Here is a 27,700-nt window from a genome sequence, read left to right on the forward strand (position 1 = left end):
TGGAAGGTTTCTGCCTCTCTGGTAACCAATAGCAACACTGCCCTGACTTGGCACATCTATCCTTTTAGGGCATATGGAAAAGACCAGGATGAGCAGGGGACTTCCTAGTGAGTGACTGATAGTGCTGCCTAGTGGTTAAATATACATGACACAAAGTTGGTAAGATAGTAATGTGCTGGATGGCAGAAATAAAGTTGAAAATGGCCTTACCAGGCTAAATGGCCCCAAACTCCTTCGATACTTTGTACACTCCTTGTGGGCACTCTATTTCTTAATTCCAAATTCAATTCCTTTATACTTTGCCAGGTGATAATAACAATAATAATGAACACGTCATGCTTTAACATTTGCAAAAACACTTCAGGGACATTATTTCATTGGATCCTCAAAATAACCTTGTGAAGTAGGTGCCAGTCACACCGTTACCCCCTATTACAAATGAGGAATCTGAAGCCAGATCATCTAATTAATTTGACCATCGTCATCCAACTACTGTGCTGGAGATGAGGGGATATTTGTGTCTCTTCTGACTCCAGGTCCAGCACTTTCTCCACTAATGATAGTTTTGTGAGTTGCTCTGGTAAAAGCAAACAAACAAAAAACAAACCAAAAAATCACCCCACTTTCAATCTGCTTAGTCTGAACTCCATGGAATAAGACGACACCTGGTGGTCTCTCTCTTCCCTTCGTTCTTCCCCGAGTTGCAGCTCCCTTTTTGTATTGTCTTCCCCCACTAGCTTGTGGGCTCCTTGAAGTCAGGGACCACCTTTCTTTTTCTTATTTGTATCCCCGGTGCTTAGAATAGTGCTTGGCACATTAGGTGCTTAATTAAATTGAATTGAACCTAGTGGTGAACTTACGCAAACACAAGTTAGTTCTTGGACCACAGATACACAATATATCATTGTGGGACTATAATCAAGGTCTTTCCAATTTGGTGAACCTGTCTGACCTTGCATTCTACTGGCATAGCCTCAGAGAACCCAGGATCACAACTGCTTGCCACGATAAGGCATTGGAGCACTTTAGTGGGTGAGGGAGGAGAAAAGGATGAAATTTACCTTGGATATATGTAGAGTCTTATATTTGGGTTCAAAAAAATTTCCTATGAACTGAATTAAGGAGACTTGTCTTAATAGAAATTTATTGAATACAATCTAGGGTGCTGGTTAACTACAAGCTAAAAGTTAATGCTGTCATAGGTTGCATTAATAGAAGTGTGATCAGAACAATGAGAAAGTATTCCTGATGTTCTCTTCATTAGAACACATCTAGAAATATTGTGTTTAGTTTCACATTTTAAAGGTGTTTCACCAAAAGTTTTACATTGAAAAGGTGAAGAGAATCCAGAAGAAGATGATCAGGATGATGAAGAATCTAGAAACTATGTTATATGAAGAATAATTGAATGAACTGGGGAAGGTTAGCTTGGAGAAGAAATATTTTATTGGAGATGTATTTACCATCTTTAAATATTTGATAGGCTGTTGTGTGGCAGGGCTGGACAGATCGCAGAGAGTAGAACTAGGGTTGATGGTAGAAATGACAAGAAAACATAAATTCATATATTGGCTCAATATAAGGAGAAAAAACTGTAATTAGAACTATTCCCATATGGAATGGTTGTCTTGTGAGAAGACGAACTCCCCATCACCATACCTTTTCATGTAGAATCTAGATGAACATCTGTCAAGGATGTTGCAGACAGGCTTCTTGTATTGGGTAGGAAGTTAGATCTCCAAGGTTCTCTCCAGTTCCAATATTCTATGATTCCATTTTCCTTATTTGTTTTAATTTGGTGGTTTTAGAAAAATGCAGGTTTGGGTTCTGGTACACACTGATTAACTAGATGAGTGATTAATAAAAAAAAAACCTTTCATTTTACTTACTTCATGGTTCACTGAAGATCAATATTTGCATCTTGTTTGGTACAGTTTGTCTCTATTCAGTCCAAATCCTGATCATCATATAACTTTCTTATAGGTCATTAAAAAAAACAATCTCATATTGACCAGAAGACTTCATCTTAATGAAAAGGCTTGGAATAAATATGTCACACATTTCATTGTACTGTTGGCATCTCAGGTAAATGTCAATTTAAGGGGCTTATTGGAATTGAGAGTGTAGGCATTTGTGTGTTGGATGGGAGTGGCAGGAGGGTGTATGTATATGATATTATAAGATCTGTACCCAATAGGATTTTGATAAACTTAGAGAGAAAACATTTTAACTCTTCATTTGTTGATTCATTTCTATTCCATTTGACTTTGTAAACATTTATTAAATACCTTCTCTATTCAAGACATTGATCCCAGGGGATACAAAGTTAAAAAAATGATAGTCACTCCCAGGAACTAATAGTACACTAGAGTGCATGAGACACATATGCAAATAACTGTGATATAAAGTCGAGATGGAAAGAGGTCAAAGACATAAAAGATTTGAGGGCAGGGTCCCATCTATCTGGGGCAATCGGAGAAAGTTTCATGGAGAAGGTATCACTTGGGCTACTAGGTCTTGAAAGAAAAGAAGAGTTTCCATGGGAAGAGGTGCTCCATGCATGGGCCATATTCTTCCAGCACCATACAAATGCGGAGGGGACAGGATGAGACTTGAGAACTACATGTGGTCCAGTCTGATAGGAATGAGGACTGTGTGAAAAGAAATTCCATGAAATAAGCCTGGAAAGGTGTTTGGAACCAGACTGAAGATGTCTTTTAAATGCCAAGATAGGGACCTTGTATTTTTTCTGGCAGGAAATCAGAGACCACTAAAGGTTTTTGTATAAGGAAGTAAAGTGAATAGACTTGTGCATTAGGAAGGTTACTTTGATTTGCACTGTGAAGGAGAGAGGGGAGAATGCAGGGAGACTACTTAGGCAGTTACTACAATAATCTAGGAAAGATGAAATTGAATCAGGATTTGGCAATGGAAGTTGAAAGGGAAAGGTAGATTCCAGGGCTATTATTGAAGTAAAATCCGAATTTAATAAACATATCTTGTTAAAGATATATAGTGCCTACTATATGCAGGGTGGGGCGGCTAGATGGGGCAGTGGATAGAGTACTGGCCCTGGAGTCGGGAGGACCTGAGTTCAAATGTGGCCTCAGACACTTACTAGCTGTGTGACCCTGGGCAAGTCACTTAACCCTGTTTGCCTCAGTTTCCTCATCTGTAAAATGAGCTGGAGAAGGAAATGGCAAACCACTCCCATATCTTTGCCAAGAAAACCCCAGATGGGGTCACAAAGTTGGACGTGACTGAAAAATGACTAAACAGCATATGCCAGGCACAGTGTTAAGTGCTGGGGATGCAAGGTTGCAGGTGGGTGACAAGGAAGGGGGAAGTGGCAGAAACAAGGAATTTGAACCTGGGCAATTAGAAGATGGTTGTATTCATTAACAGAAGTTGGTAAGGCAGGGAAGAGTTTGGGAGGAGAACTGATGTTTAGTTTTCTCCATGTAGTATATGAGATTAATGGGACATCTAGGTGGTTAGAAATATGGAACCAGGGCTTTCTGAAAAGATTTTAAAAATATATACACACATGTATATATATATATACACACACTCACATGTATACACACATATACATACATGTGTGTATGATTATGTCATCTATATCATCCTATGTAAGATGACATGTATGAGTGAATATACACATGCACATACAAATACACACATGCACACACAAGCATCTATGTATGTACCTGATGTATACGCACCTATGTATATGTGTGCACACATACGTGTATGTATACAAAAATATGTATGATGTGTATAAGGAATATCTATACACCTTTATATGTGTGTGTATATGTATAAGGATAAACCGATATTCCTCATGCCTACATATGCATATACACAGTATATCCCTATATAGACATGCACTGTGTGCATGTATGCATATGTATGCATGCATGCACATGTCCATATATATATATATATACACAGCACAAGTGCATATGTATACCTGTGTATATATACACATGTATTTGTGTGTATTCACTCATGTATGTATGTCATCTTATATAGAGGTGAATTAAAATTATGGGAGTGGACGAGATTTCTAAGGGACAGAGAATAGGTAGTGAGAGGCTGAGGAAAGAGCCTGGGGGACCCACTTCCCACCCACAATAAAGAGATGGTTTTAGTTTTAGGCAATCTAAGTTCATGAACTCTTTGCACTTCATAAAGCCTTTCTTGTGATTGCCACACAAACCTCCACATTAAATATTAAGTGCTTTGGTCTTGGGCAAAGTCTTAGGTCCAGGATGTATTCAGCTTAAATTCTGAGAGAATTCAATGGAAGTTCAATTGAAATATCTCTCAAGCTGCAGAAGAATAAATCTGATTCCTAAAGTTCCAGATCAGCAATTTCAAAGTGTGGTCTGGGAACTCCTGGGTGTTCCCGAGACCTTTTCAAAGTGTCTGTAAAGTAAAAACCATTTTCAGAATAAAACTAAGATGTTTTAATTTCTAATATGGTAAATATCCATAGTCTCGTAAATATAAACTCACATAAACAAAAGCTCTCAGGGAGTGTGGTGGGGGGTTTCATCTAGAACAGGGATGGGGAACCTGTGGCCCTGAGACCACATGTGGCCCTCTAGGTCCTCAAAACCACAGCTTCCCTACTCCTGGTCTAGAATTAAGAGTGTAAAGGGTTTTGAGACTGAGAAGTTCAAGAACCACTGTTTTATATGTTTTTTTTAAAAGTAGGATCACAGTTTTCTTAACTTTAAAAATTAGACAATGGTGGGAAACAATGGTGCTCTGAAACTGCACTCATTGTTTTGATCTATCATGTAGGTGGTCCCAACAAGACATCTCTTACCACAAACTTTTTGTCTTCTTGTTGCTTTTTGGTTTTCACCCCAGTCATTTACACTTAGCTCACTCCGTTGAACTTTCTCTCTCTCTCTCGTAACAAAAACATTTAAGCAAAAATGACTAATATAGACATCATGTCTGACAGTGACTGTGATGTTCCCCCCTTCTCTCCTGAGAAAAGGAAGGTGTGTTTCCCTAACAGTTCTCTAGGTTAGAAATCATTCGTGGCGGTTTATCGGAGTTCAGCTGCCTTTTTAATGTTGCTTTTATTTACATTATTCTATGAAAACATCTCAATAGCTGGTTTGTTTGCATCTTATCTAGGATGCAGCAGACCTTTCACAACTGCAGAAGGCTACACAGCAATGGAGAAGTCTTTTTAGAAACTTCAAATATGATTTGGAGACGAATGAAAATAACATCAAAGAGAGGGTGAATTTTGTGAAGAATACCCTCATCAAGCTGGAGAAGTTCTTCGAGAAAAATACGTGGGTGGCCCATAAGTGCTTATTTCTGGTGTTATTGTGTTGACTCCCTGATAATCAGCCTCACTCATTTTATGTTCAAACTACGCACACATCACCAACAGCTTGTTGTGTGTTGTTCAGTCATTTCAGTTGTACCCGACTCTTTGTGACCCCATTTGGGGTGTTCTTGGCAAAGATACTAAAGTGGTTTGCCATTTCCTTCTCCAGCTCATTTTACAGACTGTCAATGGCAGACTTGAATTTCTGACTTCACCTCTAAAGTCAGTAGCTTAGTGATAGTGTGTGTGTGTGTGTGTGTGTGTGTGTAAGGGAGTAGAGACTGGAGGGAGATTGGGATGCATTGGTATAGAGGTGTGTGTGTGTGTAGGTGTAAGGGAGTGGAGGCTGGGGGGAGATTGAGATGGATTGATGAGGTGTAGAGAAGTGTATGTGTATATGTGTGTGTATGGGGTGTGTGTGTGTGTGTGTGTGTGTGTTCATAGGGGAGTAGAGGCTGGAGGAAGATTAGGATAGATCCATGAGGTACAGAGGAGTGTGTATGTCTGTGTAAGGAAGTAGAGGCTAGAGAGAGTGGGATGGACTGCTGGGATATAGAATCTTACAGTTACAGAATTGCATCTTAGAGGTCAAACTAGTTCACCTGGTAACAGAGGAATAGTCCTCTAAAACAGCTACAACATAAAGTTGCCCATGTTCCATGGGAAGATCTCCACTGATGGGGAATTTACTGCCTTCTCCAGAAGCTGATTCTACTCTGGGATAGCTGCTCTAATTGTTAAATTGGTTTTTTCTTATTTTGAACCCCAAATCTGCCTTCCCCTAATTCCTCCACATTGTTTCTAGTTCTGCCCTTTGGGGCCTAAGCATTCTGCAAGGAAACCCTTCAGATAGTCAAAGCTAAGTTATTATGCTCTCCTAACCTTCAATTTTTCATTTTACATATTCCCTGTCCTAACAGATTCTCATTCTCCACCACCGTGGTCACTTTCCTCTAGACACGCTGTAACCTGTCAATGTCCTTAGAATTCAATTCCCAGAACTGAGCGTAGCACTCTATATTCTGAACAGGGCAGAGAACATCTACCTCTAACCTTGATCTGGACACTATGTTTCTCCTGTTACAAAAAGATTACATTAGGGTTTTTTGTTTTTATTTCTTCATTCGTTCATTCATTCATTGCTTACCTGGAGCCTTAAATATACCAGGATCATAGGACCATAGAAACTTGGATGTTATTTAATCCTGCTCTTTCATTAAGATGAGGAAACAGACACAGGCCAAGTGCTTTGCCCAAAGTCACAAAGGTGGTGTCTGGATTTCCGTTCCAGACTTCCTGCAACTCTGCCTCACTTAAGTCCAATTCGCATGCAAATCACCCATGAGGTCATTGGTCCTCTTTGAAAAACAAAGGTCAAACGACAGCACTGTATATTCCTCAGAGTCATATCACTCAATTTGTTTTTCAGTTGAAAATATTTATCCAAGTCAATTTGCCAAACATTTATTGAGCCCCTAGGAGGTAAAGATAAATAAGGTACCAACTTTGAGCCCAAGTAATTTGTAGTCTATAAGAGAGGTAAGGATGATATAAGGTAGAATGCTTTATGCTAAGTACATAAAAGAAATTTGAATAAGAGTGCTCTGAGATTTCAGAGGGTGGAAAAATCACTTTGAGCTGCAGAGATCAGTGAAGGCTTCAAAGAGCAGAAAATAGTTGCTATTTTTTAAAAGTATGTTTTTATTGGTCTATTTTATTTTTTACACCACCTAAATTTCTTCCTGCATCCTTTCTTCTTCCCTTCCCAGAGAGCCATATAACAATTTTTTAAGGAAAAAATCCATCAAGAAATAAAGATGAGAGTTTAAAATCAGCAGATGTTATCAATTCATTAAAAAAAATGAGACCATATGCAATGTTCCCCATCCCTAGACATGCCCTCCCCCAAACACATCTGCAAAGGAGTGGGGGCAGGGGGGAGAAAGCTCTTCTTTGGACTGTGCTTGTAGCAGATAGTATTTGAGTGGGTTTTTGGTAAGGAGTACTTAAATAGGCAAAAGTTGCTGGAAGAAGGGAGGATTCCCTACCTAGTAAGGGTTTCGTGAATAGATATTGAAATATTGTTTAAATATATTTCCAACATGGTGGTTCCATGTTAGAGCACAGCTGGTAATGATAAACCCTCCTCTGCTTCACTAAGTTGGTTTATCACTAGCACGACTCTGACTCCCTCTCAGGGATTTTGCTGCCAAAAGTACCTAACCCTCACCTTTACATTTCCACAAACAGTAATTGCAAGGGCTTCTGGGAAATTAGAAGCAGCTTCTCCAGCAGAAAAAGAAGTTGGGAATCCTTTCACTAGCCTGATTAGCCAGTAGATTTCCAGAAAGGAAATTCAAAAACAGTCATCTTTTTGTTCACAGCTTTTTTCTTTTTGAGGCAATTGGGGTTAAGTGGTTTGTCCAATGTCACAGAGCTAGTAAATGTCTGAGGCTGGATTTGAATTCCAGTCCTTCTGACTCCAGGGCTGGTGGTGTTTTCTGTACTTTTGCAGCTTTGGGTAACAAGAATTATTCTAATATTATTCTGGATTTGAAGATCAGGGATATGAGTGGCATCTGTTCAGGACATCATCTCTTATGACTTGAATTTGTAATGGCTCGGTGTTCTCCCCCTTAGTGAGACCTAAGACAGTTGACATTGTTTTGGTTCCAGAGCTATAAGAGTCTGATTTTATAAATATCTAGACCCAGGAAAAGTTGAAGGGACTTAGTTGGGAAGATGTATTTGAAAATTATGAAGCAGAAATTCTGTATGTTTATCAGTACATTTATTAGAGACATGGTATATATTTTTTTCTACTTCTCTGTTTCTAACTCCCATTTTTCCCTCCTTCCATTCTTCCAGTGTGGACGGTGTCTTAGGTCCCATAAAGGAAACTACCATGAAGACTATATGTGCAGACTTAAAGAAATGTCACCAAGTAAGACTTTGCCTATTCTTCAAAATGCAGGTGTCCATGGATCTCCTATCAGGGCTAGGGGGGACTACTGATCTGTTAATCACAGTCATTTAATAAGCATTTATTAAGCACGTACTATATGCCAGGCACTATACTAAGCCCTGGAGATACAAAGAGAAGCAAAAGACCATCCCTACCCTTGTGGAGCTCATGCTTTGATGGGGGAAGGGAGGGACAACATGCCAACAAATATGTTTTCAGGTGCTGAAAGCTACTCACACTTGCAAAGACTCCTTACACTTCCCTCTGTCAAGCGGGTATAATTTAATGCATCTGAATCCTTTCCCTTCTAGTAAGCTTTGGACAATTTTATATAAAGACTCACTAGTCATATCTTAAAGTTACTTTCCCAGGTCCCTTGAGAGAATTTTCTCAAAATTTTGCTTGAGAGCAGTGGAAAGAATTCTGAATTTGGAGTCAGACAACCTACCACTTGTTCTGTGAGTGACTTTGGGCAAGTCACTTAATTTCTCTAGGCTTCCCTCAGCTCACTGGCAAAATCATGGGGCTGGACCAGGTGATCTCTAAGATCTGAAGTGGGAAACAGTTCTCAGAAGAACCATTAAACTGAAATAGATGAGGCGTCTATTCTACAAGAGACACAGAGTGCTACCAGTGGGCATAGAGCGATCATAATGGAGCAGTCCTACTCTTAGGGAGCTCACCTTTGGCATGTGGAAGAGTAATTATACAAACTTGACCCTACAGTTTATCAGTTCATCTTTGCCTGTGGATTCCTATACTATCAATGGAAGAGGGGATGAGTGGAGTCCTGGCAACTCCTGCTTCTAGAGCTGCCTCTCTGCCTCCCCTATCTCCGCTTGCTACTTTCTCCACTGAGCTTCAGACTGTCAGTGTCCTCTGTCGGGTTGCCTTTTCTACTGTTGTGCTGTCACTTGGGGACCTTTTACTGTGTCTTCATTTGTCAGCACCTCCACTGAACTGCTCACTGCACCCAGGGCCATCTTGCTCTGTATCCTGCCACTGGACCCAGACCGCTCTGGAGGAGAAGGTGAGGCTGATGACTTTGCATAGTCCTGCGTCACTGAAATCCAATTCACTTGCAAGTCATGGCATCACTTTCCTGATGCCATGGTCCTCTTCAAGAACAAAGGACAAACCACCACCACCACAGAACCACCTTCCTGGTATTCTTGGTCTTGTTTGTGGTTCAGCTGTTTTCAGTTGTGTCCAACTTTTTGTGACCCCATTGCTTCAAAATATGGCTTACAATAGTTTAAAATATCTTGGGAAAGATGCTGGAGTGGTTTGCTATTTCCTTTTCCAGCTTGTTTTACAGCTGAGGAAACTAAGGGAAACAGGATTCAGTGACTTGCCCAGGGTCACACAGCTAGTAAGTGTCCAAGGCAGGATTTAAACTCAGGTCTTCCTGACACCGAGGCCTGGCTTTCCATCCACTGCATCACCTGGCCTCCTCATTCTACTGTTCTTCAACAGTGTCATCTTCTTGTCTTCCACGGCAATAACTCTCCATATGCTGAATTGTTGCCACCCATCAAATTGAAGCTAGGATTCAGCTTCTTCCCCAAAAGGGAAGGCTTCTGGGCTCTTTTAATCCATAGCCACAGGATCTAATTCAGCTCTTTTTTTCATTCAGCTCCACATCTGCATCCAGCAAGTCAACAATTAATTATTAAAGGAATAGTGATGAACACTCAAAAAAGGAAGCAATGTTTATTTTTTGTCTCTGATTTTTAAATTTTTTTATTAAATTAATTTATTTTTAATTTACGACATTCAGTTCCACAAGCTTTTGAGTTCCAAATTTTCTCCCCCTTCCTCTCCTCCCCCCTCCCAAGATGGCATGCAATCTGATATAGGTTCTACATATACATTGACATTAAACATATTTTCACATTACTCATGTTGCAAAGAAGAATTATAGCCAATGGAATGAACCGTGAGAAAGAAGAAACAAAACAAAAAAGAGAGAGCAAATAGTTTGCTTCAATCTGAATTCAGACTTCTTAATTCTTTCTCCGGATGTGGATAGCATTTTCCATCATGAGTCTTTTAGAGTTGTCTTAGGACCTTGCATTGCTGAGAAGAGCCAAGTCTATCAAAGTTAGTCATCGTACAATGTGTCTGTAATTGTGTACAATGTTCTCCTGCTTCTGCTCCCCTCACTCAGCATCTGTTCATATAAGTCTTTCCAGGTTTTTTTGAAGTCTGTCAGCTCCTCATTTCTTTTTTTTAATTAATTAATTTATTTTTAGTTTACCACACACAGTTCTACATAATTTTGAGTTCCAGATTTTCTCCCCTCCCTCCCCCCTCCCTCCCCAAGATGGCATGGAATCTCACATAACTATCACGTATAACTTCGCATTGAATTAGTCAAGTTGTGGAGAAGAATTATGACCAATGGAATGAATCATGAGAAAGAAGAAACAGAACAAAAAAAAAAAAACAACCCAAAAACAAAAACAAAAGAGAAGCAAAAAAGGCAAGCGTGTAGTGCGCCTCAATCTGTATTCAAACTTCACAGTTCTTTCTCTGGATGAAGATAGCATTCTCCATCGTGAGTCCCCTGGAGTTGTCCTGGCACCTTAGGTTGCTGAGAAGAGCGAAGTATGTCAGGGTTGGTCCTCATAGAATCCATATATCTGTGGCTGTGCACAACGTTCTCCTGGCTCTGCTCCGCTCACTCAGCATTATGTCGTGTAGGTTTTTCCAGGTTGTTACGAAGTCTGCATCATCCCCATTTCTTATGGCACAATAGTATTCCATCACCTTCATATACCACAGCTTGTTCAGCCATTCCCCAATTGATGGGCATCCCTTTGATTTCCAATTCTTAGCTACCACAAAAAGAGCCGCTATAAATATCCTTGTACATATGGGTCCTTTTCCCGCTTGTGTGATTTCTGTGGGATACAACCCTAGAAGTGGTATTGCTGGGTCAAAGGGTATGAACATTTTTATAGCCCTTTGGGCATAGTTCCAAATTGCTCTCCAAAATGGCTGGATCATCTCACAACTCCACCAGCAATGTAACAATGTTCCAATTTTCCCACATCCTTTCCAGCATTTATCATTTTCCTGTTTTGTTATTTTAGCCAATCTGACAGGAGAGATGTGGTATCTAAGAGTTGTTTTGATTTGCATTTCTCTAATCAAAAGAGATTTAGAGCATTTTTTCATATGACTCTAGATATCTTTAATTTCTTCCTCTGTAAACTGCCTGTTTATATCCCTTGACCATTTATCAATTGGGGAATAACTTGTATTCTTATAAATTTGACTCAGTTCTCTATATATTTTAGAAATGAGGCCTTTATCAGAGACACTGGTTGTAAAAATTCTTTCCCAATTTTCTGCTTCCCTCCTAATCTTATTGCATTGGCTTTGTTTGTACAAAAACTTTTCAATTTAATATAATCAAAATGATCAATTTTGCATTTCATAATGTTATCTCTTGCTTGGTTATAAATTCTTCTGTTCTCCATAAATCCTTGCTCTCCCATATTGCTTATAGCCTTTATATCAAAATTGTGAACCCATTTTGACTTTATTTTGGTATATGGTATAAGATATTAGTCTATGCCCAGTTTCTGCCATACTGTTTTCCAGTTTTCTCAGCAGTTTTTGTCAAATAGTGAGTTCTTATCCCAGAAGCTGGAATCTTTGAGTTTATAAAATTGTAGATTACTATAGTCATTGACTGCTGAATCTTGTGTACCTAACCTATTCCATTGATCCACCACTCTATTTCTTAGTCAGTACCAAGTAGTTTTGATAATTGCTGTTTAATAATATAGTTTAAGATCTGGTATGGCTAGGCCACCTTCCCTAGCATTTCTTTTCAGTAATTCCTTTGATATTCTGGATCTTTTGTTCTTCCAGGTGAATTTTGTTATTTTTCTTATAGCTCTATAAAATAATTTTTTGGTAGTTTGATTGGCATGGCACTAAAGAAATAAATTAATTTAGGTAAAATTGTCATTTTTATTATATTAGCTCGGCCTACCCACGAGCAACTAATGTTTTCCCAATTATTTAAATCTGACTTTATTTTTGTGAAAAGTGTTTTGTAATTGTGTTCACATAGTTCCTGGGTTTGTTTTGGCAGGTAGACCCCCAAATATTTTATAATGTCTATAGTAACTTTAAATGGAATTTCTCTTTCTATCTCTTGCTGTTGGGGTTTGTTAGTAATATATAGGAATGCCAAAGATTTATGTGGGTTTATTTTATATCCTGCAACTTTGCTAAAGTTATTTATTATTTCAAATAGTTTTTTACTTGATTCTCTAGGATTCTCTAAGTATATCATCATATCATCTACAAAGAGTAATAACTTAGTTTGTTCTTTCCCTATTCTAATTTCTTCAATTTCTTTTTGGAAGCAATGTTTATTAAAAGCTAATATAATATCATTATGAATAAGGTCATATTGACCTCATTTGTTGTTTATTTTTGGCAAGGTAACTGACTGAACTGGAAGCTCTAGAGAATACTGTAGATCTAATACACTCATATTTCAGCAAACTGTTTGAGAAAGACTCTTACAATACTAAGCTTGTGGATAAGATGGAGAAATAAAGGCAAGATAATACACCACCAAGTGAATGTGAACCTGTTTGAATGGCTGGACCCAAGGAGTTGTCTTTAATGGGTCTATATCAACTTGAGTGATAATCATCTAAGAGGGGAACCATTCTTGGCCCTATGCTGTTCAGCTTTTTTTTCAGTCATTTGATGAAATTTGCAAAATTTGATGACATTTGTCAAATTTGCAGCTGACATAAAGCTTTGAAGCACATTGTAAAAACAGAAAATGTATCCAAAAGAATTTCAACAGCCTGGAACATAGGTGGCCCACTTATAGCCAGTGAAGATGGGGGAGATGTATCTAGATCACAGTTCTAGAAAAAAAAGATGTGGGAGTTTTTGGTGGACTGCAAACCCATTATGAGTCGTTAGTATGCCACAGCAGCCAAAAAATCTCATGCTATACCATGCTAGTATCTGAAACAAAAGATGTAATGGTTCTGTTATATTTTGCTCTGGTCAGGCCAAACTGTGTTCATTTTTGGGCACAACATTTTAGAGAAAACATGGATGAGCTAGAATGTATCTAAGAGAGGGTGAGCTGGTTGATGAGAAGATTAGAGAACAAAGGAAGATGACTTGAATGAAAGAACTCTGGATAATTTAGCCTGGAAGATGTGGGGGAGGGGTGGGGGAATGAGGTATGATATTTATCTTCAGATATTTGAAGAGTTGCCATGTGGAGACTGGATTTTTTTCCACGTAGACCCAGAAAACCCAACTAGGAGCCATGAGTGGAAGTTGTAGAGAGGCAGATTAAGACTTCATGAAAAAAAAAATGACTTCTAGTAACTAGATCTATCCAAAAATGGAATGGGATGCCTTGGGATCCAGCTTCACTAGTGAACTTTAGGCAAAGGCTAGGTGGCCACTTGTAGAATCTCTGAAAAGGATTCTTATTGAGTTATTGGATGGACTAGGTGGCTTCTTAAGTCTCTTCCTCTTGAGATCCTGTGATCTTACAATGAGGGAAAGAAAAGGACTGATTGATGGGCAGAAGCAGCTTGACTTAGTGAATAGAGAGATGGATGTGGGGTCAGGAAGACCTTTGTCGAATCCTGCCTCAGATCCTTACTAGCCATATGACCCTGGGTTAATTAATCAACCTTTTTGGATATCCGTTTCCTCATCTGTAAATGAGTGGGTTGATCTCTAAGATCCCTTCCACCTACCAATTAATGATTCTATGACCCAGTTATCCCATGGAGCAAGATCCAGGAAGAGGTATAAGGGATTGGGAATAAGGGCATGAGAGGAAGAGTTAACTCTGACAAGGGGAAGAGCCACCTCATCCTTGGAGACAGAAAAAGATTTTAAAGTGTAGAGGAAGGGACAGAGAGGGAGTCATGATAGCCTCAGTTTTCTCAACAAAATAGGCATGTTAAACTGCTCAGAGATGGACAGGGGCAAAAACTGAGGGTTTGAGGATAAAGTAATAGGTTGGAACAAATAGGGTGGTATAGTGTGATAGCAGGGTAATCAGAAGTGCCATATATGAGTGGAGAACCCAACATAACTTAGAAATTGGAATGGATTCAGTCTGTATCATTTCATGACTTTCTCTAGCAGCTGTCAGTCATGTTGTACTTGCTAATTAGGACCCCAGGGAGCCTCCCATTAACTGGATATTTAAGGACTGATTTTGTATTCTTTTCTTTCCTTAGATGTTGATTGAAGATGCTGACTATTATGGTGGAGATAAACTAGTTGAAAAGGTAGGGACCCTCAAGATTGCTTATCGCCTACAAGGAACCTGGACAGAGTACGGGAGAGCAATAATGAATCGTCATAAAAGTATGGATGGGGAGTTTCTCTCACAACAGAGTCTCATGGAAGAGATTAATGATAATGGAGCAAGACTCTGCAGAGAATATGAATCAAGAGTGAATGGAGGAGAAAATGGTAAATTATACAATGAAAATTACATCACTATGTGGAATAATGCACCATAACATAGGGAGGCCATAAAAGACTATATATATATATATATATATTCTTAAAAACATCAAGTTTGCATAGAAAATCAATATTGAACCAATGCAGTCTTCTAAATAAATTTGGTTATTTGGTTTCTTAATCCATAGCAGTTTAGAAACAATATAGTGATGGTTAGGGGTGTGGAAAGGGCAGGAAGGGAGTGCTTCTAGAGGTACTCAGACATAAGAACTCAAAAATTTGGCCATCTGTAGGTACTAACAGCCCTACTGACTTTACTAAGTCCTGAGTATATAATTGTATAAATCACAGAAAAATCGCTGATGTTTATAATGATGTTTCTGAGTTGGTCAAAAGTGGTTAAATTATATTCATTTTATTGTTTTAAAAAGTCAACTAAGCATGTAATATAACTTAGATTTACAGTCAAAATGGTTACAATATAAAAAAGGCATAGTGATTTGGAAAATTCGCTTACATGGAATGGCCTATTTCCCAATGAGGTTGGAGAACTAGAATGTGTATTATATCACAGTATGAGTGTATCAATTATTTGAAAGAACCTACTCTGCCATATGCCATATTTATTTACACAAATATAGATACATGGGCCTTTCCAGCTTGTTAGTGCCTGCCAGAGCTTAATTCAAATAGGGAAAATAATAGTAATATTTATATCTTTATATTATGTGTTTATATTTATATAATTTTATATATGATAATAATAAGCACCATATAAATAGGGTTTACCATATGCCAGGCACTGTGCTCAGCATCGTTATTATCTCACTCGATCCTCACAACAACTTTGGGAAGTAGGTGCTATTATTATCATCCCCATTTTACGGATGAAGAGACTGAGGCAAACAGAGGTTAAGCAATTTGGCCACGGGTCACACGGTTATATGCTAACAAGTACAAAAAGAAATAGAGGAATGCTTTGAAAAATATAAAATACCCTATCAGAAGACCAAATAGAAAATTCAAATCACCCAGTCTTAGAAAAGGAAATAGATCTAGCGGTAAAGGGAACTACCAAAGAAAATTCTCTTGGTCCTTATGGATTCACGGGAGACTTCTGCCAAACCTAGTCCCTACATTTCATAAATTATTCTCAAAAACTGAGAAAGCCCCCTACTATAATCCTTTTATAAGATAAATATTGTCAGAATGCCTAAACCAGGGTAAGATAAAACACAGGAGGAAAACTAAAGCCCAATATTATTCATGAATGTTGACTCAAAAATTTGAAGCAAAATTCTGTCAGACTACAGCAATTATCCAAGAAATCATTTATTATGGCCAAATGGAATTTATACACGAGGATGGTTCAACATTAGGAAAACAACAACACAGTCATATTAAAACCAAAATATTCAAAGTCACACGATCATCTCAACAGATACAGAAAAAGTCTTTTACAAAGTACAGCACTCTTTTATGCTAAAAATCCTACAAGGTATAGGCATAAAGGGATCCTTTTATAATATCATTAAAAGCATCTATCTAAACCCAAAAGCAAGTATCATATGCAATGGGGAAACACCAGAACCTTTTCCAATAAATACAAGAAGCATGAAACAAAGATGACAGCCAGCTAGCAAGGATATACTGGCTGTTTGACAAATCCCTAAGCAAATTCTCACAGCCAGGAATTGGGGTCAATACAGGTCTGAAGAGGAAGAGGGAGAACCAAGGTATGGGACTGGGTTTTATTGCAAGCCCAGTTTTGGGTCCTTGGGCCAGTTAGTGCAGCCTCACTGCTGGTGGTATGGTGATGGTAGGAGGGATGCTGGATGAGCTCAAGGTAGCTGTCAGTTCGTGGGTTGGTTTTTTGTTTCTTTTTTAATTCTGGGTGTCCTAGACCATGAAGACAGCTGAATTTCTTTTATCTTTGGTTCATATTTTCAGTTTTGGAGAGGTTTGAGAGGTCATAGGGCTCAGAGAAAATGTCTAGTCTTCCTCCTTGTTGGTCACATCATCCAGATTCCCAGGGGCTCTCTCTGGTCTCTCTTTGTATCCTCCACCTTGGCACAATGTCTCGCATATGGTAGTTACTTAATGAATATTTCCTGATTGACTGAATTGTGAGTTGTGGTTGACAGTCATTGAACCGTGACTAAATTGGTGATGAACCTCCAAGTTAGGGAGGCTGCTTGTCTGATGATAGCCATGTTGGTCCTATCCCCCTGGGAAATGGGGAAAATGGAAAGGCGCAAGAATAAGCATTTATATAGTGCTTATTATGTGCCAAGCACTGTGCTAAGCACTTGTTTCTTTTTTACAAACATTATTTCATTTGATCCTCCCAATAAAGCGTTATTATCCCCCTTTTACAGTTCAGGAAACTGAGGCAAACAGAAGTTGTGACTTTCCCAGAGTCACATGGCTAGGAAGCCTCTGAGGCTGGATTTGAACTCAGGTCTTCCTGACTCTGGGTCCTGCACTCTCTGTACTGTGCCACATAGCTGGCTATAGGCACTTCTAAGCCTCTAGTTTGCCAGGGTAAGCAGCCTCAAGACCCCTTAAAGGAAAGAAGCAAGCATTTATTAAACATCTACTATGTTCCAGGCACCATGTTAAGTGACTTACAAATATTTCATTCTCACTAGAACCCTGGAAATATTAGCCCCATTTTATAGTTGAAGAAACTGAGATAGGCAGTAGGTAAGTGATTTGCTCAGGGTCACACAGATAATAAGTGTGAAGCTGGATTTGAACTTTCGTATTCCTGACTTTGGGCCCCAACACTTTCTTCACTGCACCCTCTAGCTGCCACCAAAGAGAGGCAGAAAGGGTAATTGAAAGGGTTGGAATAAAATGTGCATCTTAGAACAATTCCTTGTTGTCTGGTGATGTCTGACTCTGGGCGGGTTTCTTGGCAGAGATGCTGGAGTGTTTTGCCATTTCCTTCTCTGGCTCATTTTATAGATGAGGAAACCGAGGCAAACAATGTTAAGTGACTTGCCCTGAATGTCTGAGGCAGGATTTGATCTCCCGTCTTCTTGATTCTAGGCCTGGTGCTCTATCCACTGCGCCACCTAGCTGCCCTCTTAGAAAGATAGATTCATGAAAAAATAATGATGAAATGTTTTACATATGTAAAAGCCATGTGTTATATGTGTTAAAGTAAATCTTTCTTTATCTCTGTGGGATTTTGGGAGTAATGCAGAAACTATTATATAAAGTGAGATAGTTAAGGTAAATTTCAACAAATTTAAAAAATATATAATTTCAGAAATATGAGGAAAAACATTGCCAACTTTATCTTATAGGTATTATGAATACTCTATATTTAAATGTAGTGCTGATGGTATATAATAATGAAAACATTATATATAGATAAGTAACATCCATGAAGAATAAAAATTCACTTTAGCTATTGACTCTCCTTTAGAGATTATAAGTATTATGTCAGCTTGTTTGTGGGCCAAAACAATCTTACATCCTGGGGGAGCACCTTTGAATGTGAGGTAGCCTTGTCTTCCCCATCCACTCTTGTAACTGTAGATGTAGAAGGAGTTACTACATCTGTACCTTTGCTGTTCCCTGAAGTCCTCCTTGGAGGAATCATGGCAGTCCTGACTCATTCCACGACTCTCAAAATCCACTGCAAGAAACTAGTCTTTTGTTTAGAGTTCTTGGCCAAAATCGTAATAGTGGATGAGGGACGTAAAATTTGAATTCCAAATCTGCCGTGATGAATTAATCCCTCTATGACTGTTCTCCTTATTTGTAAAATAAGAGCTCATTATTCTGGTCTGTCCCAGAGGGGTGCTTTAAAGAATATCTAATAAAATAACTAAATGTCATATAGTATGTAATGTTTAATTCTTCCTCAACGTCATGCTTTTATTCAGCAATCTGATTTTATCCTTTCTATGAGAGTCTTCTATGTCTGTAAATGGGGCAGTTAGGTGGTGCAGTAGATAGAGTGTTGGGCCCAGAGTCAGGAAGACTTATCTTCCTGAGTTCAAATTTGGCCTCAGACACTAGTTGCATGACCTTGGGCAAGTCACTTAACCCTCTTTGTGTGAGTTCCCTCATCTGTAAAATGAGGTGAAGAAGGAAATGGCAAACTACTCCAGTCTCTTTGCCAAGAAAACCCCAAATGGGCTCATGGAGAGTCAGACTCAACTGAAACAACTGAACAATAGGAGAGAGAGAATGAGAGAGACAGACAGACAGACAGACCTGAGTTTTCCAGTGGGGCTAAGAGGTGTCCTGGGCATTGGAACTTTTCAGAAAAATCAAAGTAAATCCTTTAAACATTGACCCTTTTTAATATCCTTTTTGAGAGATTCCTGTCAGAATCTGTATTTGGCAGAATCTCTGCTGACTTTTGCAGACCCTGGAATCTGGTTTCTTGAATTTCATGATCTCATGTCCTGTCACTTGCCCTCGATAAAATGAACAATTGAATTAAAGTTTGAAGTGGGCTTCTACTAGAGTTATTTGCTTGTCTTCAGTAAAATTGTCTTTATTGGAGTTCTTTGAAGAGGCAGCATAGCACAGTGGTTTTAGATATAGAGACTTAGGATGAGTCCAGATTATGTTCTGAATATGGTTGGAATCCTAGCAATATAGATTTAGAGCAGGATGAGATCTGAGATGCAGAGAGCAAGAAATTGAGGCCTGGAGAGTTTAATCGAAAGAATTCCATTGCCCAAGTTCACAGGGCTTGTAACCTCCTTGTCACCTTCCAACCAGTCTTTCACTTAAATCAGCCTTAAACTCTGGAAAATGAGGAATGCCACATCTCAAGTAGAGGGTTACCTTCTCTTTTTTCACAAGGAAACATTGCCATCTTCTGTATATTTAGGATATTGCTGCTACAGAATACTGATGTCAGGTTGAATTTTTGTAACTGTAGGCAAGATAAACTGATAACATTACATTGAGATAACATTACAAAATGATATTGATTCTGTATTTTGACAAACAGGAAATGGCTTGTTTTACTGATGTGATTCCTAAATCAGCTTGCATAACTAGTCCACTGATTTGTTAGTGCAAAGATCAAAATTAGTAGTATGTCCTCATAAAAGAGAGAAGTAGTGCAGGGTAAAGCCAGTTTAGAGAAAGTTTAGAGATTCAATTAAGCAAAGTCACCCCTTGGGAACTTAAGGATGTATTACACCAACTTCTACCTGGGTGAGGTAGGCACAGGGACAGCCCTGTGCTTCATGAAGGAGAGGCATGACTCTTGATTGGCTAAGAGAATGCTGAGTAAGATGCTCTGTACCTGGATAAGGGACAGATACTTCTCCCACTTTGCCTGGGTGGGAGTGGATATTACAGATGAAAATGTAAGGATAACAAACAGAAGAAAATCGAAAAGATCTGCAAAGGTTTTTTAGAACATGCTCTTCTCACCATCAAGGATCATTAAAGCCTCGTTTCATAGTCCCAGATATATTTATAGAGGACAAAGAATTGGCACTAAAGAAAAACAAAAAGAAAATGCAGCTAAATTATACCAAGTTTACATAGAGGAGGTTTGTGCCAGAAGTGTTTGAGAGTGCTGAAGATTAGATTCACTAGATATAGGAAGAAGGGAAAGATACCAGAGGCATGGAAAAAAAAATATTAGACCTTATCAATACTGAAAATTCAATAAGAGGGTGTCAACAATCACCCATGCATTTGCTTTACTTTTGTATCAATATACAATTTTTATGAAGATCACGCCTCTTTAATGAGAGTATTAGTAAGTAACAGGCAGGCTTTCATGAACAATGATCCATCTTATTGTCATACTATTGCCTAAAAGAATTAGAAAATACAAGATCCAATTCTGCTTATTGTTTATTGACTATACAAAAAAGCACTTGATTTGGTAGAACAAAATGCTACTTGAGAAGCTATCTTCCAACAAGGTGCCTGCCATACATAACATCCACCAAAGTTATTCAAGATTCCTTGAAAGGTGTAACAGAGATGATTCTCTAATGACCTTCTGATTGTTAACATCAAGTGATCCACAAAGCAGGGTGACATATGCTCACCAATGATGTTTGCCACTATTATAAAGATGACTTCCAGTGCAGAGTCTAAATTGAAGAGAGATTCTGTCTCGAGAGTGAGGTTCTCCAGATACTCCTGTTTGCACATGACCTCATGCTGGTTATTATCAAGCCCTAGAACACTGTGATGTCTCCTGGAATAAATCTGAAACCACTCAACAGAGTCTGACCTAACCATTTACACAGAAAAAACCCAAGTGAATGGAGAATGCCACCTGTTATCCAGATTGTAACAAGGCAGTTAGAAGATCAACTTATAGAGCTCATTATATATGTGTATGTATATACATATATATACACACATATGTATACATACGTACATGTCTTAAACAGGCACTGTTGGATCCAGAATTAAACCGTAGATAGAGTAGGCTATATTGCCCTTTGGCAGATTGCAGACTTCTTTAATGACCTCAAACTTTTCCCTGAAAAAAAGTCCATTTGAAAAATACCAACATTCTACCAGTGTTACTTATGGGTGAGTCATGGAACTCTTGAGTCTCCAAAGAATTAAAAATGAGTATCAGTCAAAGGATGATAGAGAAGGACGTGATAGGTGTAAGTAGGCTGAAATACATGACAAATTAACAAAAGTAAAGGATGTCATCCTGAAAATGTATGATTGGAGAAGATGGACTATCATGGGGTCAAAGTGAGAAATAACTGGTGGATAGTCCATATGTTCCACTAGTATTCTTATGATGTCAGGAGAGAGTGAAGAAGGACTATAGCACAGTGGGTGAACCTTCTGGGGTGAATTTATGGAAAGATATGGCCCAGAGTTGCACAGAATGGGAAGTCATGGAGAAATTGCAATTTGCATCATTGGAGGGGTTTTCTTTTTTTTATTTAATTTATTTAATATATTTAGTTTTCAGCATTGATTTTCACAAGAGTTTGAATTACAAATTCTCTCCTCATTTCTACCCTCCCCCCACTCCAAGATGGCATATATTCTGGTTGCCCCGTTCCCCAGTCAGCCCTCCCTTCTGTCACCCCACTCCCCTCCCATCCTCTATAACCTTCCTTTCTCATAGGGCAAGATAAATTTCTATGCGCCATTGCCTGTGTATCTTATTTTCTAGTTGCATGCAAAAACTTTTTTTTGCTTATTTTTGAACATCTGTTTTTAAAACTTTGAGTTCCAAATTCTCTCCCCTCTTCCCTTCCCACCCACCCTCCCTAAGAAGTCAAGCAATTCAACACAGGCCACATGTGTATCTTTATGTAAAACCCTTCCACATACTCATGTTGTGAAAGACTAACTATATTTTGCTCCTTCCTAACCTATCCCCCTTTATCCAATTTTTTCCCTTGACCCTGTCCCTTTTCGAAAGTGTTTGTTTTTGATTACCTCCTCCCCCATCTGCCCTCCCTTCTATCATCCCCCCTTTTTTATCTTCTTCCTCCTTCTTTCCTGTGGGGTAAGATACCCAATTGAGTGTGTATGGTATTCCCTCCTCAGGTCAAATCTGATGACAGCAAGATTCACTCATTCCTCCTCACCTGCCTTCTCTTCTCTTCCTATAGAACTGCCTTTTCTTGCCACTTTTATGCAAGATAATTTACCCCATTCTATCTCTCCCTTTCTCCCTCTCTCAATATATCCTCTCTTATCCCTTAATTTGATTTCTTTTAGATATCATCCCTTCATCTTCAACTCACCCTGTGCCCTCTCTCTCTCTCTCTCTATATATATATATATATACATATATATCCACATACATATATACATGCATACATACACACACACATATATATACATACACACACACACACACACACATACACACACACATATATATATGCATATTCCCTTCAGCTACTCTGATACTGAGGTCTCATAAATCATACACATCATGTTTCCATGTAGGAATGTAAACAAAACAGTTCAACTTTAGTAAGTCCCTTGCAATTTCTTCTTCTTGTCCTTTTTCTTTTTTTTATTTAATATATTTAGTTTTCAGCATTGATTTTCACAAGAGTTTGAATTACAAATTTTCTCCCCATTTCTACCCTCCCCCCCCACTCCAAGATGGTGTATATTCTGGTTGCCCTGTTCCCCAGTCGGCCCTCCCTTCTGTCACCCCACTCCCCTCCCATCCTCTTTTCCATTTCTTTCTTGTAGGGCAAGATAAATTTCTACACCCCATTGCCTGTGTATCTTATTTTCTAGTTGCATGCAAAAACTTTTTTGTTTGTTTTTGAACATCTGTTTTTAAAACTTTGAGTTCCAAATTCTCTCCCCTCTTCCCTTCCCACCCACCCTCCCTAAGAAGTCAAGCAATTCAACACAGGCCACATGTGTATCATTATGTATAACCCTATCTTCCACTTGCTCCAATCTAATTTTTAAGGTAGTATTTTCTTCTGTGGTCTTTTGGACCTCCTTTTCCATTTGGCTAATTCTGCCTTTGAAGGCATTCTTCTCCTCATTGACTTTTTGGAGCTCTTTGGCCATTTGAGTTAGTCTATTTTTTAAGGTGTTGTTTTCTTCAGTATTTTTTTGGGTCTCCTTTAGCCAGTCATTGACTTGTTTTTCATGGTTTTCCCCCACCACTCTCATTTCTCTTCCCAGTTTTTCCTCTACTTCTGTAACTTTCTTTTCCAAATCCTTTTTGAGCTCTTCCATGGCCTGAGACCAGTTCATGTTTTTCTTGGAGGCTTTTGATGTAAGCTCTTTGACTTTGTTGACTTCTTCTGGCTGTATGTTTTGGTCTTCTTTGTCACCAAAGAAAGATTCCAAAGTCTGAGTCTGAATGTGAGTCTGTTTTTGCTGCCTGGCCATGTTCCCAACCAACTACTTGACCCTTGAGTTTTTCATTGGGGTATGACTGCTTGTAGAGTAAAGAGTTCTTTGTTCCAAGCTTGAGGGGATGCGCTGTTGTTTTCAGAGCTATTACAGCCAGCTCTGCCACACCAGCACTCCTCCTTCCCCAAGAACCCCCAACCTGGACTGGACTCAGATCTTCAGCAGGCTCTGCACTCCTGCTCTGATCTTCCACTTAATTCCTCCCACCAGGTGGGCCTGGGGCCAGAAGCAACTTCAGCGGTAGTTCTGTAGCTGCCTCACCTCCACTGCCCCCGGGGCCGGTGACTGAACCGCGAACTCTATCACCCTTTCCCCAGCAGCTTTTCCCACTAACCTTCTCTGTTGTCTTTGGTGTTTGTGGGTTGAGAAGTCTGGTAACTGCTGCAGCTCACTGATTCAGGGTGGTAGGGCCCGCTCTGTCCGGCTCCTGGTCTGGTTGGTCTGCGCGGCCCATGCTGGGCTCTGCTCTGCTCCTCTCCCAGCTCCATGCATGATAGACCTCACCCAGCAACCATCCAGGCTATCCTGGGCTGGAGCCCTGCTTCGCTCTGCTATTTTGTGGGTTCTGCCCATTGGAGGGGTTTTAACAGATCAAAGATCATTTTGACTATTTGAGTATGAAGTAATATAATTGGCAATGACTCATTGTATGTAGTTCCTGACTAAGAATTCAAAGAAATCAGACTAAAAACTGATGTATAGAGAAATTACCAAATGGTTAGGCAGTGCAAAAAGGGTTTTTTAACATTGAATCATCAACATATTTTATAAAAACCCATTTTTTTTATTGTGGAGAAAAATTCCAATAATCCCACTTAATGCTTTTTTTCCATCTTTATTCTTAGGTTATAACAAGTATTTTCTAGGCTTAAATTCTGCTTTTGAAATGTGGATATACAAGATGGAAAGTGACCATCCAATTTCTTCAATGAATCAGGCGGACTGGAAGACACTTAGTGGAAAAATTCCCGAATTGCTCAACTTACTGGAAAGGATGTTAGACGTTATTGGTGTTGTCCCATTGACTGACGAACAGATAAAGAATAATTATGTACCGTAAGTGAAAAATTTTTTACCTTAATTCTGCCTTCAACTGAAACAATTTCAACCAATATTAAGAGCCTACTGTGTGCAAATACTGAGCTAGGTTTTGAGGAGGTTCAACAATTGAACAAGATATTGTCTCTGCCTTCATGGAGCTTATAGTTTATTGAGGGGTCATGACATAGATATAAAACAATCACCTAACAAAAATTTATTAAATAATAATGGTCCAGGGACTATGTTAAATCCTGGAGATATAAAGAAAAAGCAAAACAGTCCATGCACTTAAGGATCTTACATTCTAATGTGAGGAGACAACATGAATATGAAATAACATATGGTAAGTATTTAAAGAATAACATGGTGTTTAAAGAGGTACAAACCAAGTATTATGCAAATTCTTAGGGAAAAGAGTCATTCCTGAATGCTGGCAATAGATCAAGAAAAGCCTGCTAGAAGAGGAAAGCAGGTAAGAGTTGAGCCAGGCCCTGGGATACAGGAAGAATTTCAATTAGTAAAGATGGGAGAAGGGGAGGACATTCCCGGTTTAGGGCAAAGCTTAAGGAAAGGGCTATTTAATCCATTGCCCACTATTCCCCAAAATTTGGGCTCACGTGAACTGGATATAATCTTGGGAGTGACCTTAAAAAGTCAGTTTTTCTCTGTCACTGGTTATACTGCCATCTAGAACTTACTCTTGGCAGTCTCTGAATAGAGATCTCTTAGATATGGGTAACAGGATGCCCAACTCCTATACAAATACTCAAAGGAAAAAAATGCCTTTGTTTTATCTGACACAAAAAGAAGACATAAAGAATTCAAAGAAGGCCATAAACAAGTTCAGATAACACATAGACAGATTCTCAATAGCCCATAAACAACTGAGAACAATTATTCTTATCTTCATTGGGGTTCCATTTCTCAATAGGAACTTCCAGACTCAATAGCACCCTATTTCTACCTCCCTCAGGAGGTTACTTATCTTAGGATTTCCATTGGGGTAAAACTTATGTTTTGGTGGGTCTCTCTCTCTCCCATAGGGTGCTGCTTCCCAGTCCCTTACACATTCATAGTGACACATTGTGATTTAATATTTGGTCTCCTCCCAGAATGGAAATACACTTTGGTGCTACTGGAAGGCAGGCACCACCCCCTTCCCACAGGATCTCCATTGTCCTAATAACCAATGGCATTTATAGGGAGCAAAGTACAAATATTCTGTTCTACCCCATCATTATTTGAACCTGTTATTGGATGATCATCCTCTCTATTAGACTCAGAAACACATTGTTCAGGAACTTCCACTTCTATTTCTAAGAAGGCTAGATCTCTGAACTCTTGAACTTAGGGTTACTCTTGAGGCAATCTCCAATAAATCTCTCTCCTCTAACCAAAAGACTAGATTTAAGGATGCCACTGCCTAGGAAATCAAAATCTACTTCCTCCATCCCCCAACATACACAAGGGGCTTGGGTTCAGGAACATTGTCTGTAAAGCCTCATGGTGGCGGATGAACACATACAGTTTCCATGCACTTTTCCAGGAAGCCTGACCATTGTTCCAGCCGTTGCCATCTAGTAAACTGCATTCACAGGTAGTTTCCTATGCTTAGAATGCTGTGGGAGAAGACATTCAGCTCCCATGTACATCTGCTCCTGAAGCAGCCATGAATAGCTCCTGGGGGTATGGGATGGAACTGTGTATATACATGCATGGCCTCTCCTGCTACACCTCCCCCTCCCAGGAACTAGCACTTAGGTGTGCCCTTAGCTCCATGGAAGATCTTTCTGAAAAAATGCCAAAAATGTTTTGTCACTTTCATTTCTATGCCAGCACAATGGGTGGTTCTTCCCAACAGAGCCCATAGTCTCAAGAGTCTGAGTCAAGCAGTTTATCTAGGGGCAGCCCCAGTCACTGAGACTTAAGTGGAAGTTATCTTTTGTTGTCTTCACAAGGTGCAGGTGGTTACCTACATACTCCATAGGTACAGTAATGGTCAGTCAAAGGTCCCAAAGAAAGCTTCACCAACCTCTGAGCTCATCAAGTGGATGGGGGAACTCATCTGATCAACCCCTTTACAGTGGGAAATGGGGGAGTAGTATAGTTTTGCTAGAATGGGAATAAGACTGGAAAGGTAAGACAAAATAGAATGCCTTTGAGGTTTCATTTTATTTAGTCTCCTTCTTTTGTGGGGATTTTCTGTATCATCTCCTCAGTTTTTATTTGGAAAGTGATACATTAGATTAAAAGTTGTGTGTAAGGAAGATACTTCTCGTAGCAGGCAACCAACATTAAAAAGATAGATCTATATAGGTCAAAGTGATTTGGTAGAGTGTGAGTAACCAAACCAGGTTACAAGCCAGGTTTCCAAACTCAGGATTTTGGTACATGTGGCCTAAAGTCACAAGAAAATAGTCAACTCACCACTCTACTTTGAATTATATAGACCTGGCCACATAAACGGTTCATCTTTTAGCTAGTAGTTATATAGATATATATTTTGAGATTTGAGTCACTTCTCTAAAGTTTATTTGATATTTCTTCCATCAGGGTAGTCCAAACTGATGTGTTTCATTTGATACAACAGTGGATTTTGACCCTATCTAATGGGACTGACAAGGACAACTGTGAGCTTCATCACCAAGTAGGTATCAATCTCCCACAGAGTTGTAAAGTCCACCCTAGTGTGCCATGAAACATAGCATGCCCTGCACAAAAGATCACGGCGTCCCACAATGTTGTAGCTGGAAGGGATTTTTTGTTGTTTAGTCATTTATTTCCGTTGTGTGTGACTCCTTGTGACCCATTTGGAATTTTCTTGGCAAAGATGCTAGAGTGGTTTGCCATTTCCTTCTCCAGCTCATTTTACAGATGAGGAAACTAAGGCAAACAGGATTAAAATGACTTGCCCAACATCATACAACTAGGAAGTGTTTGAGGCCAGATTTGAATTCAGGAAGATGGGT

The 27,700-nt window shown here is 39.1% G+C and overlaps 1 protein-coding gene across 1 annotated transcript in view; it reads left to right on the top strand.

Moving 5' to 3' along the window:
* AXDND1 (axonemal dynein light chain domain containing 1) overlaps positions 1-27,700 on the top strand; it is a 129,140-nt gene that overhangs the window by 61,348 nt on the left and 40,092 nt on the right. Inside the window, exons 12-17 of the mRNA XM_036756330.1 lie at positions 1,984-2,085; positions 5,158-5,321; positions 8,228-8,303; positions 14,582-14,819; positions 24,536-24,746; positions 27,285-27,378. Coding sequence (XP_036612225.1) covers positions 1,984-2,085; positions 5,158-5,321; positions 8,228-8,303; positions 14,582-14,819; positions 24,536-24,746; positions 27,285-27,378 — 885 coding nt within the window. The remainder of the gene's footprint in view (positions 1-1,983; positions 2,086-5,157; positions 5,322-8,227; positions 8,304-14,581; positions 14,820-24,535; positions 24,747-27,284; positions 27,379-27,700) is intronic.

This window comes from Trichosurus vulpecula, chromosome 4, assembly GCF_011100635.1.
Source record: "Trichosurus vulpecula isolate mTriVul1 chromosome 4, mTriVul1.pri, whole genome shotgun sequence".
Classification (NCBI taxonomy): domain Eukaryota; kingdom Metazoa; phylum Chordata; class Mammalia; order Diprotodontia; family Phalangeridae; genus Trichosurus; species Trichosurus vulpecula.